Source organism: Argiope bruennichi, chromosome 10, assembly GCF_947563725.1.
Source record: "Argiope bruennichi chromosome 10, qqArgBrue1.1, whole genome shotgun sequence".
Lineage (NCBI taxonomy): Eukaryota > Metazoa > Arthropoda > Arachnida > Araneae > Araneidae > Argiope > Argiope bruennichi.
Window position 1 is genome coordinate 109,017,179 of NC_079160.1, and position 14,480 is coordinate 109,031,658.

At 29.5% G+C, this 14,480-nt stretch overlaps 1 protein-coding gene across 1 annotated transcript in view; it reads left to right on the forward strand.

The window, feature by feature from the left end:
* Positions 1-2,191: 2,191 nt before the first annotated feature.
* Positions 2,192-14,480, forward strand: part of LOC129988777 (uncharacterized) — a 32,038-nt gene continuing 19,749 nt past the window's right edge. The window contains exons 1-4 of the mRNA XM_056097047.1: positions 2,192-2,298; positions 6,128-6,298; positions 9,974-10,153; positions 12,509-12,589. Of these exons, the coding sequence (XP_055953022.1) occupies positions 2,196-2,298; positions 6,128-6,298; positions 9,974-10,153; positions 12,509-12,589 (535 nt within the window). The 5' untranslated portion in view covers positions 2,192-2,195. The remainder of the gene's footprint in view (positions 2,299-6,127; positions 6,299-9,973; positions 10,154-12,508; positions 12,590-14,480) is intronic.

Below are 14,480 nucleotides of genomic sequence, written 5' to 3' on the forward strand. Positions count from 1 at the left end.
GACCTTTTTTTCTGATACATTATTTATTTTATTAATAAAAATGATTTTTATTCCTGCTTCAATTAAATTTATTATTTCTTATTTTATAATGTTAGTTTTTATTATTTGCGTTTAAAAAACAATATTTTATTTTCAATACTATGTTTTATTCTTTTAACATTATATGCTTTTTAAATAATATTAAACACGGCCAATTATTTCAGGTCACATTACCTCAAAAGTTGACAAAGTAACTGTGCAATTATTTGAATGGATACATTTATTTTCTCATATACAAAGGATAGAGAAATTATAGATGTATCCAAAGAGAACTGAAAGAAAACCATCAGGAGATTTCAGAAATACATACACAGAGCTTAAATATAAGATGGTGCCGATTTTTACTTTTTCGTATATGTAATATAATCGTCAAAAAATTCGAACTCGAGATTTTGATAATTATCCACGTTTTCCCTTCCTGAGGTCGAAAAACAATTTTTTCGGAAAATGTGTGTCTATCTATCTATGACAAAGATAACAGAAAAAGCTAAGCAGATCGAAAAACAATTTTTTTCGGAAAATGTTTGTCTATCTATCTATGACAAAGATAACAGAAAAAGCTAAGCAGATCGAAAAACAATTTTTTCGGAAAATGTGTGTCTATCTATCTATGACAAAGATAACAGAAAAAGCTAAGCAGATCGAAAAACAATTTTTTTCGGAAAATGTTTGTCTATCTATCTATGACAAAGATAACAGAAAAAGCTAAGCAGATCGAAAAACAATTTTTTCGGAAAATGTGTGTCTATCTATCTATGACAAAGATAACAGAAAAAGCTAAGCAGATCGAAAAACAATTTTTTTCGGAAAATGTGTGTCTATCTATCTATGACAAAGATAACAGAAAAAGCTAAGCAGATCGAAAAACAATTTTTTCGGAAAATGTGTGTCTATCTATCTATGACAAAGATAACAGAAAAAGCTAAGCAGATCGAAAAACAATTTTTTTCGGAAAATGTTTGTCTATCTGTCTATGACAAAGATAACAGAAAAAGCTAAGCAGCTGAAATTCGGTAAATGCTTTTTACATCAAATTTGTCTCAAATTTTGAGTACAACCTGATCAAAGGGAGTTCGTCTGTCCGACTGTTCGAATATAATTTAACACAATCTCTACAAAACAAAGAAAGCTAGACAGATGAGATATGGTACTGGAGATTTGACATCTATAGAGTAGACACCTGTCAAATTTTGAGCCAAATCCAACTTCAGGTTGACTGTCTGTCGGTCTGTACTTTCACAAATAAGTAAACGCTATAGTTCAAAAACGCAATGTTTCATATATATAAAATTTGGCAAGGGATTTTGTGACTACAAGTGCGTTTTAAATTTCTGTTTCAGTCGGTTGAGAAAAACGTGTATAAAATAAAAACTCGAATTTCGGAGGCTATTAACACATATCAAGGATTAATCGCCAAATAACTCGCCAAAGATGACATGATAGATTCAATAAAACTTTTACGTTTATGCCAAATGTTAATATTTCTTAACTATTGTACACCACTGCCATGCAAGGCATTTTCTTTCATTACAGTTGTATTAGAGAGAATGCGAGAAAGTTTTGAGGTGACCATTCCTGCTGGTTCCCAATATAGATCAAATTTAGTATGAGAATTTATAACTACAAGTGTAGATTCAAATTTTTGTTTCAACCGGTTGAGAAAAACATATCTAAAAGACGAATTCGACTTCTGTATATTATTAATGCATTCCAAGGATTAATCACCAAATAGCGACGATGACACGATAGATTAAGTGAAAATGCTATATTCAAGTCAAATGTTAATATTTCGTAACTATTGTACGCCTTGTACCATGTAAAGCGTTCTCTGGCAAGACAAATTTATTAGAGAGGAAGCCAGAAATTTTGGGGTCATCCTTTTTGTGACATACCATCTTTTCATTGAAATGTAATAAGACAGTGTGTACGCATAGTACTACTCTACTGACTGTTGTGAATCATTTGAGTGAAAAACGAAGTAAAGCTCATTTCCTCTTCTGTCTACGTTTGGGGGTAATTTCCTGAAAAATACCTCGTCACATCCGACTGTCACTATGCAGAGGAAAAACGCAAATAAATGTCGGAAATAACTATTTTTAAATTATTTTATTTGTCATTTCTGTAATTTGAATTACAATGCAAGAAGTACCGCTCAAATGAACTTCATGTTTGTAAAATGCTCCCTCGGTTTGCATGTCTCGTATGTAATATGCTTGACCAGTTGGGCTTTACTGGTTCCACATATTTGTGCAACAACCCGTGAGTATTTTTATTAGTTATTTTTTCCTCTATTAACATGTAAAAGCATTTAGATTTTTAAACTGTATCTACAATTTGCTTCATACAAGCAATTTTACAATGCTGTCTATGGCAGATCGGTGATTCCTGGACTAGAAAACTTATCACTTATTTATATCTTGAAAAGTGGAAGTTCAATTTAAAAAATTTCAAATGTTTAATGAGATTCTTAATTAATTTAATACTAATTAGACTACATTCGGGATGAAGGTTTTTAATGTTATAGAATATTTATATATTTGAATTTTTTTTGCATAAGATTGAAAAAAATGGCAGTGAAACAAAGATATATCAATAAAAAAAATATTTTTTGAAATCAGAGATTTTTTTCCCTGCTATACAAAAAAAAATCTTATTAAATGCAATTTATCAAATGATTAGTGCAATATCAATTAAATATATTTAAAAATATGGTACTTAATTACTAAACTAAAAAAATAAGAAGATATTTCTCCAGTCTTTAAATAATGGAGTTAAACTGATGAATAAAATGAAATTTTCAATTTTTTTTTCACCATATGGAACATTTAAACAACAGTGAAATCTTTTTAAATTAACCGACTGCTTTTTCTGTTGATCAGAAATAGTAGGACATATCGGGAAATTAATGTAATAAATTTGAACAAAAAAAAGTGATAAATTAGATTTTAAGTTATGAAGTTTTCCGTACGAAGATATTACTAGAATTTAGAATTTGTTTGAAGGAATTTTAAAAGAGCAGAGAAGTGTTACAGCTTAAGATTTGCAAAATATAAAAATGATGTCATTTCCTGAAGAATGAAAGTAAAAAAATCAAGCTGTTCCATATTAATAAATTGTTTAGAAATAAGAATGTTGATTTTTTTAAAAAATTGTTGTATTTTCACCAAAAACAGACTTTTCAATGTAGTCCCCTATTTTAACATTTTTCTGCGATAATTTGGAATACAATGCCACATAAAAATCCTTTATTGAACACTATGAAATTCAAAATATTGACTTATTATTTATATCAACTTTGTTTCGGTGTAATATTATTAAAATTTTTTTTTAATAACTATACAGAGGCTTGTAAAGCTGATTTTTGCTGTTCATTCCTATTTAAAAACTGAGTAGTCATATGCATTGTGGAGTCATGTTTTGTAGTATAATATTTAGCAAAAAAAAAAAAAAAATAGCGAATTAATATTTTAAGAGTATTTGTAAGAGAAATATATAGCTTCAAATGCAATAGATGTATCTTGCATCTTATATTACATTGATACAATTTTATGAATTTTTAAACTTTATTTAGAGGCGTTGGCATAGTAATATCATAAATATCTGGAAAATAAAATAAATATATTTTATATTAATAATAAAATATTAAAATGTTATTGAGTAAATAATCAATTTTTTTCATCTTTTTTATTACTTTTTTTACTCAAAATATTTTTTATTGGTGCATTTCTGGAAATACTTGCACAAAGATACTAAGCAATTACAGAGGTTCACAGCTCATTTAAAAAATAATATCGACGTATTACAATTCAGAACTGTGCAATATATTATTATTCTTTAAATACTCTGTTTCATTGTATTTGATTTAAGACATCATTTCTCATATTTATTCCTGTAATAATAATGTTGTTATAAAAATTAATAGAGAAAGATCTAACCACTCTTTCCCAACAAATTTTCAACTATCCATAATTTTCGATCTGATTGGATAGTGCCGAAAAACTGAAAATTATACTATGAAAAAGCAGCAAGTGAGTTATAAATATATGGGATAAAATAAATAATATTGATTAAAAAATTCTTGCACTATCGTATTGAGTAAAAAAGTAAAAAAAAAAAAAATGATAAAATAGATTGTATTTCGATGTTTTTTAAATTTAAAAATGCTATCGCTATTTGTTCATTATAACACCAATTGCCATGAACCACGCGAATTTCTCTGTTAAAATAAATGTTTGCATTGTTCCTTTTCGATCACACAATTAATTTATGTGGAAAATAATTTGTACTCTTAAAGGTTTAAATGTTTTATTATTTAGCTAAATTTAATTTGAAATGATTTCATGAGGGCAAAACAATTTTTTTTTAAAACCATATTATATATCGTCAAAATGAGTTTTAAAAACCTCCGGATACATACACAAACAAAAAAACAACATCTATGAGCAATTCAAAAAGCATGATTTTGCTGAAAGTACAAAATTGTACTTATTTGAGTGGGGTTCGAATTACACCTTTATCTGGATGAGTGCGGAAAATTGTTAGGAATAAACCTAAACTTCTCTAGTTATATATTTTTTTCTTTCGAAAAATATTTTTTTCGCGAATTCACAGTTTACAAAACATTTAAACTATACTTTTTTTCTAAAAAAAAAAAAAAAAAAAAATCCAATTTTATTTTAGTAAAAGCTAGTGATTTAGAGCAATAGCACAGAAAAATGGACACAGCATCAATGTAAATCCTAGTTCATCATTTATCACTATATCACTTCTTCAATAATTATTTTTTACAAGGTCATTGTCTTCAATAGGTGGTTTTGTTAATTAATTTAATTAATATTAAAATTTTCAAGTACTGTTTGGAAATGTCAGGGACAAAAATAATATTTTCTGTGAAAAACCGAAGAAAGATGAATTCCATTTTCCCAGAGCTAGATTAAGCCTTCTAAGAGCCCATAGACAATGGACGTATGGAAACTCCCTTTTCCACCGCCACAATTTTCAAGATAAGATGCAATTTTTATCGATTTTAATTTAGTCATTGCATAAGCAATTTTAAATATTAAATTTTGACAAACTGAAATAATAAAGTATTAAATTGTAGATCACTTTCAAATGACTGGGCTTCAGTATATAGATTTTGTACAAAAAAATTACAAAACGTTTTAACACAATTTAAATTTTGTTTCATTATAGAGTCAGATATTTTTATTAAATCATAAAGCAATATATTTCTTAAAGATGACAAAACAAATTAATATAAAAGTAGCAGAAGATAATTAATTAGGGATTTTATTAAGAGTAATGTTCTAAAATTTAAACGTTACTTGATTTTAATTTGAATATGCTCGAGTGCATGGTTTTCATAATTTCAAATGCATAATTAAATTACACTGAAAATACTGCAAAAAGTATCGAAGCTCCGAACCCCAAAAATTACAGGGATCCAAGACAATTACCTATTTTTCCAATTTAATAACCCTACTCGGCATTTTACCAAGGTATTCAGCATTTCAAGTACTTTTCTATATGCTTTAAAATCAGAGATGGAATATTAAAGATTATTTCCTAAATTTTCAGTAACTTTTTAGAAATTCTTTTAATCGTTGTAAGATAGAGATCTAATTAGATATTCAAGAGCTTATATAGTAATTCCACTAATTTGATTTATTTCATTCTATGTAAAGATGGAATTTTGATAAAGATTCTTCACTAACTACCTGATGTGCTGGAATTTTGAAATTTCTACACTTGTTTATTCTTGAAAATGAGTTTAATATTTTCAGAACTATACTATCAGATAAATATTAATTGAATTAAATTTTGATATCGAGAAGTGGCGTCATCTATTGGTATGTTTGCAAACTAATAAATCTCAAGATTTAAAAGCCGAAAATAAAAATTTGATACTTAATATAATATTTATAGTGTGATTTAAAAACACTTTTAATTATATCTATAATATCAATGAGTTCATTACAACTGCTGTTTTTTTTTTTTTTTCGTTTCCTAATGAATGCTTTGAGAGAAAATAAAGAGATAACCTTTTTATGAAATTCAGGAAGTGACTAACTTAATTTCTTTCTTATAGATTGCCCTCCTCCAGATTTCCCAGAGGGAGGCAGTTACTCACCAGTGAAATCAGAATATGAGGTGGGATCGAGAATTTTTTATTCCTGTAAGGAAAATTTATCACAGTTTGGGGTAGGCAGAAGAACATGTCAATCAAACGGAAGATGGACGGAAGAAACACCTTTCTGTGGTAAATATTATAAATATCTCTATCTTTGAAATGAATGTTAGTTATAATTTTCCAAACAAAAATGAGCTTTACAAAGACACCATTCGTACCATGATAGACTCCAAAACAATAATTGTTCAAAAGTGAATTCTTCGACAACAGCGAATGTTTTAATCATAGATAAACTGTTTAGGGCAAGAGATCCCAAAATTTTAAACATTATGATCCAATTTTTTTGAAAAAAGATTTTAAAACGAACCACATCATTGACGGTGGATTGAATTTTTCAGAGACTGTAAAAGAATAAACCCGAAATTTAATTTTGGCAAATAAATCCTCTTTCGAACTTACTTGCCAAAAATAAACACCTCTCAGAAGAACTGAATTTATTATGGAAAATAATTTTACAAAAAAAAAAAAAAAAAAAAAAAAAACCACCACTAGGGCTTATTGTAAGTCAGCCATCTAACTCTCCGACCCGCCACGAAGGCACACGGATTTAAACCATAAAAACTGAATGACCGGACCGCCGCAACAGCAACATTGGCGGGAACTGTGGTTGAGTCTTAAGGGCCGTCACCGGCCACGGTACAACCCTCCCCGAAGGAAGTACGTCCCATCATCTATGGGAGGAGTCAGATCCCCCACCTATTAGTGTACCTTCCAGGGTGGCGAGATCCACCCACCATGCCGGAAACATCTCATCCTCATTTCGAGGTGCCCCCCTGGGGGGGTAGGGCTTATAATAAGGAATTCGTTTGTTTTTGACTGCTGTTGATGATGACAATGAAATCCTGATCAATTCAAATTATTTTCGAGCGAAATGAGTTTAGCAATTGCCGTTTCAATACTTGGTCAGAATTCTAGCCGTCTTCATAAAAATGCTGCGAAAATGTTAAATATAGTATTATTTTCAAAGCTTCAGTAAGAAGAATTGGAAAAGTTTGTTGGGCATATTACCAAAATTGTGTCAACATACAACTAGTAAAATTCAATTTTCGTAAACTATTTCTGTAGTAGCTGGTAATTTTAAAGATACAGATGCAATCAATATTTTGAGGCGATCTGTAGTTTGGGGACTCTTAGTTTAAAGAATATTTTCAAAAATTCTCTGCATTTTTGGATGGAATGCAACTGAGAGCATTCAAGTAGCCATGATATATATATATATATATATATATACTACCAATTCTTTGCTCCTCTAGAATAAGACTGAAGTAGTTGTAAAATTGACGGATAGAAAGGCTCTTCAGTTTCTTTTAATAATCTCTAGAATCTAATTGAGGGTAAAATTTGATTTAAAAAACATGATAACTGAGGAAAGACGCATCGTTGTAACTAAAATGTCCATTTTTTAAAAGCAGCTATAAGCATTTTCGAAAAATTAGCAATAGACCTTTCAATGAAAATAAAAAAAATGTATGTTTCTATGAAATGTTTGTATAACTGCTACGAAATTAACAGTTATACAGACATTTTTTTTGTTAATTTTCTCGATGTTCTTAAAACAGAATCACCAATAATTATTCTAATATTACTTTTTTACTTTGGTAGATGGAAATTTAAATATCTCAGAATCGTTATGCATGCATCTTATGTCTGTTTTCGTTATATTAATTAATTTTTCTTACATTTGAAGATAAAAGAAGGTTTAAGTTCTAATCTCTCTTATATGCAATATAAAAGCTGCTATTACTTTCTCATGAAATCTCACACACTTTCGTTAGTTTTGCGAGAGAAAAGGAGATTGGTATTTGCTTTTTCAATTCAAAACTCACCAAAAGAAGAAAAAAATTTGAACATACCAGGTATTCTGGAATTCCAGAATAAAACGGATGAATTTAGAGAATATCAATAGAAATTATAAAGACATAGACAAGCAAAACCAAAACTCTATTGAGAAGGCTATTCATAATCTCCCAGTATCGGCACCTGCGGGTCCCTCATGGTACATGTCGAATGAGGGCAATCATCTTGAAACATCTCACAAGAAACGAGTTTACTTTATTTACTTCGTGTACAACTGGACAAATGGAGATGGCAACAATGGTATATACCAAATGTTTGCCGATTCGCATCATAAACTTTATGGTCATATATCTTTTTGCAATACTAAAACAAAATCATCCAGAATATCCACTATGTAATCTTTGTACGTGACTTTCGCGAAGGATACTTAGACATAGATGAAATGGACACGATGATCCCATCGCATGGTCGTCACCGATCACCAGATGTATAGTCTTATGATTTCTTACCGATCACTAGATGTATAGTTTTATGATTTCTTTCCTCACCGATCACTAGATGTATAGTTTTATGATTTCTTTCCTCACCGATCACTAGATGTTTAGTTTTATGATTTCTTTCCTCACCGATCACTAGATGTATAGTCTTATGATTTCTTTCCTCACCGATCACTAGATGTATAGTTTTATGATTTCTTTCCTCACCGATCACTAGATGTATAGTTTTATGATTTCTTTCCTCACCGATCACTAGATGTATAGTCTTATGATTTCTTTCCTCACCGATCACTAGATGTATAGTTTTATGATTTCTTTCTTCACCGATCACCAGATGTATAGTCTTATGATTTCTTTTCTCACCGATCACTAGATGTATAGTTTTATGATTTCTTTCCTCACCGATCATTAGATGTATAGTTTTATGATTTCTTTCCTGACTAAATATTTTCGGTTGCAACCTTTATTTTTACAAAACGCCTGTAGATCTTGATATATGCTTATGATACGAATCTCTATCGCTTTTGTGATAATCCGCAGCATACCAGTAATCTTTGAGAATTTTCGGCGATTTAGACGACGAAGACGTAAAGTTTGTGTCTTTGCTATTGGATGAAATTTAGAATACTTGGTATTTCTTGTGACTAATGTCATGCTCTGACTGGGCATTAAAAGACTTACTAACTTCTTTATTGTCTCTATTTGCACAAAATATTATATTATATTCCCACGATATTATTCAATGTTCTAGGAGTCAGCCGATGTCGTGAAGTTATCAAAATAGTGTTTTGCAGCAGTTTGTGCCAATAGGGGTTTTTATGTCTCTTTTTCATTTGAAGAAAGCATTCTACACCATGATTTCTGGAATGATAATGATTCGTGACACTCCTTTGGAAATCTCCTCCATATTTTTACATGGGTTCAGAATATCCTGTAACCCCCCCCCCCCCCTATAGAAATTTCTTTAAAGATTCCCCACGAAACACTGCTTCCTTTATAACTTGTCCTCCTTTGTTGGAAATATTTCAGATATTCTATGAGCGCAACATGAAAATAGTTCTACTGTTGCGAAATGCACGTATTTGTTACTAACATTATACTCCCACTTGAGAGGTGCGAGAATTAGAAATCTTCAAACTCATTCATATGGTATCTTTGTCAATTTACTACGATCCAAAATTATTAGACTCCAATGAAATACTCTCGCTTTACTCCGAAACAGAGCATTAATACAACACATCTAAACCAAATCACGTTACATTAGTAAATCAATACATACATAATGCACGTGATATTTTCTATGAAATAAATTCCACAAGATATTTTTGTCTTCCTTTCAACAATTCATTTTTTATATGTCATGGCGCATTATTAATTTTATTATAAATTTCAAATTAATATATATTACCAAAATACTAAATTTTATCTCAAATCCACCCTTTGTTTGCAGACAGCTCTACAAATATAAAAGGCCTCATAGCATCTTCTAGAGAAGGATCTACAGAATCCGCTTTAATCGACGGCGATACGGACACATGCTTTCGAACTCAGAATGGCACAGAAGAGTTCCTGAGAGTATTTCTGGATCCGCCAGCTAATGTAGATGTCGTGTCGATGTATTTGCAGAAAGGTAAGACTCTGCATCTTAAATAACTTATTTATTATTTAGGATACTTCTGGAAACAAGGGGGGGGGAATCAGACGACCGTATCCCAATTAATTTCATGTGATTGTCAAAGCCGCCACCATAATATGACTGGAATTATTAGTGGAAAATCAGGTGACTCCATCTAAATTAATGTCATATAATTATCAAAGTCGCCACCATATAGTATGATTGGAGTTATTAGTGGAAAATCAGGCGACGCATCCTAATTAATATCACGTTATTGTCAAAGTCACCATGTAATATGATTGGAGTTATTAATTTATGAGAGCTACTACTGAAGTGCTACTTCTACAGATTAAGAATAAACATTGTTTAAACTGAAAAATGTATTTAATTGAATAAAAAAGAAGAAAATAATGAATTATTGATATCAATTCTTGCCTTCAAAAAAAAAAACACCTTTATTTCTTGGGATGGACAAAAGTCAGACCCCTCACATAAAAAATACCTGGTTTGAATTCTTGTCTGAGGATGACTTTCACGAAATCTTCAGGCAGGATTCACCTTTTCCCTTTTTTATTCCAATTAATACATATTTTAGATTTAAACAATATTTACTTATAATTTGATAAAGTTCATTTCTGTTTTACATGTAGCAACATTAGCGAGTTCTAAATATTATGCATTTTCCTTGAATAGTTTTTTGACTCAGAAAATTTTTAATTTTTAATTAGTTTTATAAATATTACCTTAATTTTACGGTTTTGTATTTTTTTTTCTACTGATTATATAATTCATGATGTTGCTAATAAAATGAACTGTATGGAGGAAAGGCACAATGTATTAACAAACCTTGCAAATATAACATTATAAAATTGATCATACTATTTGATTGTCAGGAAAAAAATTCTGTGCAAATTTATGGTGTATAATGTTAATTAAAAATAAAAAATCTATCAGGTTACTTATTTGCCATTACTTTGTAGAACATTATATTAATCATTTTTGAACTAACTGCAAAACATGTATAAATATATTTTACTACTATAAATTTAGTTCATTTTACTATTATAATTTTTTGCGTATTTAGATTTGGGTTTAATGTAATAATTTCAAAAATAAAGTTCACAAATTGTTGAGTTTTTGTAATAGGATATTGTAACGAAACTTTTTTCAACTTGGTGAGGACAGAATGGCTCAGTGGTAGAATGCTATGAACTGAAAACGGACAGTTCGGACGTTCGTATCTGACTGTAAATTACCTAACAAATGCTTTGTTACTGATTTACTTTCTGTTGTTTCCCATTTCGTTCTAAAATTTTCTTATAATTTCTATATTTTTATAAATCTGGAAGATACGAGTCATTTGATCTTACGGATGAAAACAGATGTAAAGTTTAGTTCCGTAAATAAAGTCTCGAGTTGAGATTAGCAAGTGATATTTTTGACTTTAGTTAACACAGGTTTATCTACGGCAAAATTTTGTAAACTATTTAACATAAGATTATGTAACTAAAAGAGCCAGTTTATTTTTAATTATTTAAAATTTTAGTTTTTTTTTATATTTTTAGACCAATAAAATAGAACATCAATTGGACAAAACAGCATTGTCCACAATATTTGCTTTTAACATTTAATCATATAATAAATCCAACCGAGCTTCATGTGAGATTTGTTTTGGGCAAAATTACAATGGAGCAACTCTTATGAATTATTACTCAAGTTCATAATTTTATTCTAATTTAATTTATCTTTTAATTCAATGCAAACATCTTCAAAAATGGCTTTATGCATTGTAGTATTCAACACAAAGGGTGATTCTTTTAAAGGTATTGCACAAGAAAAAGATTTTAATCCCGAGAAATACTAGGTATATTAATTAGCTATTATATCTTTTCCATGATAGTTAGGTATATCAGTTAATTATTATATCCTTTCCATGATAGTCAGGTTTATCAGTTGTCGATTATATCTTTTCCATGAGAGTTAGGTATATCCATTAGCTATTATATATTTTCGATGATAGATAGTTTATAAGTTAGCTATTCTAAGTATAGTCAGTATAGCTAACTGATATACCAGTTAGCCATACTAACTGATTCATAATGGAGAATATCTCGTATGGGATCGTATTAACTAATATATTTACTAGCTAACTGATATAACAGTTAGCTATACTGACTGATTCATAACTGAGAATATCAGTTAGCTATTATATCTTTTTAATGATAGCTAGGTATATCAGTTAGTATAATATTATAGATTCGTTTACGATTGGGTAGTTTTGTCTACCTTGGATATCAGTTCGCTAAATTGATTACTGACAGTAAGCTTTATTTTAGCATTTCATTTGAGCTAAAAATATTTTTTTTCTAGGCAGAACCGATTTCCAGATCTTACTTTTTGATGACTTTTCATCAAATGGGACATTTTGCCATACAGACATAGCCAGCACAGGCAAGTAAATTTTCTATTCCTTTTATAGATTCTAACAGTGCTGTCAAACATAATCTGGAAATTTTTCAGACTGAAACTGAATCTCTATAAATAAAATTCAACAATTATTGCTTCAATCTACTAATAGTTGGGATTAAGATTTATAAAAACTAAAAAGAATTTTTCGTTTTGAATAAATAACAACTTTATTAATCTATACTTATATATAAAGCTCAATGTGTGTGCGTGTGTGTGTGTTGGTGCTCTACAGAAAAGACCATTTGACCTACAGCTATCAAATTTGGTACATGTATACCTTAGAGGTCGGGAATGTGCACCTGGGGTCCCTTTTTTGAGTTTTTAATTAGAATTTTAATTATTAATTAAAAACTAACTTTCCCGCCAAACAATCTTTTCATTTTCCCCAACGCCAAATGAGTAAGGCTTCAGTTTTTTTTCCCCAACAGTGATGAGGCTAGGGTTAACGACTGATTATTTCAAACGATTCTATTTATTTTTTTAATGTTTTATGCATTTAAAATTAAACATTGTTAATTAATTGATCTTTCAGATTCATTCTGAAGTACTTTTGAATTAAAATAACACCGAATAAAGGAAATAAATAATTTCTAATCTGCATAGCGTTAACCCAACTGCCGTAGAAAAATTCACGCATTTGCGTTACCGTAACCAACGTTGAAAATTCAGGCATGCGCATTGTGTTCTGATTGTTGACAATATTATCAATGGATGATTCTTGATTTATATTATTTTTAGGTTATTTGCATGCTTTTGTAATTAAATTGTATTTATGTTAGTTATATATTTTTTGTATATGCTTATAGTTTTAAGTGCATCGTTTTTTAAGTAGTTTTTTTAAATCTCTTTTCGACCGATTATTTTAAACGATTGATTTTATTTCCTTAGTGTTTGATGCATTTAAAATTAAACATTGTTAATTAATCGATCATGATGAATCTGTTCATGATGAATCTGAGAAAGTTTTGTTGACAAATTCTTGAGAAATTAAGAAAGATATTCTTTAGTGCCCTTAAAGTTTAAACGCTCAGTGACTCTGTTATCAGTAATCATATTATAAAAAAGGTGCTTTGTTTCAGTAAAAAAAATTATTATATTAATTGCAGATTAATTCTTTCCACTTTAATTCAAAGCATAAATTCTACGAGAGCTAACAGAAAATTAGAGAGATACATATTACGTTATGACTGAAGGCCTTTATAATATTATAAGTGAATTGTATGACTATCAAAATTTGAAGTTTTAAATTATTTTGATGAAGAATCTATTAAAGTAGGAATTGCGTAAAATATTTAATTATTAAAATTTAAACGAACATTAATATTGGCGAACCGTCTGGTTGCCAAATGCGGCTAGTATTTAATAAACTTTTTAGGAAATTAAACATAAAACAAACCAGCTTTCAGCAAGGTTATGGACACTCCGATAGGGAAATTTTTATCTTTAGAATCCCCCACATGAGATTTTGGGCCTTGCAGCATTGCAAAGAGACTCGACTATGATTCTTGAAAGACTTTTATTTTCCGACCAATTAACTCCAAATTTGACAATCACTAATGGTAGAGATATTAGTTATTCAGATTCGTTATTTAAATTTTATGCACATTATGGAAATGATGTTATGTTATTTTTTTGAGAAAGTTAGCATAACCATTTCGAAAATTCTTTCTAAAATTAATCAAATAAGAAATTTAAAATATCTGGCAAAGTTAAAGTTGTCCAGGTGGTTTTGTCTAAATACATTGTTACGTTATCTCCATGATAAAGTACGGCATTCTGAATTAAAACAACTTTATGGATACGTAATACAATATCTTCATCTAATAAGACGCAAATGATTTTTCAAAAGAAATAATGATGAATCGTAACCAAT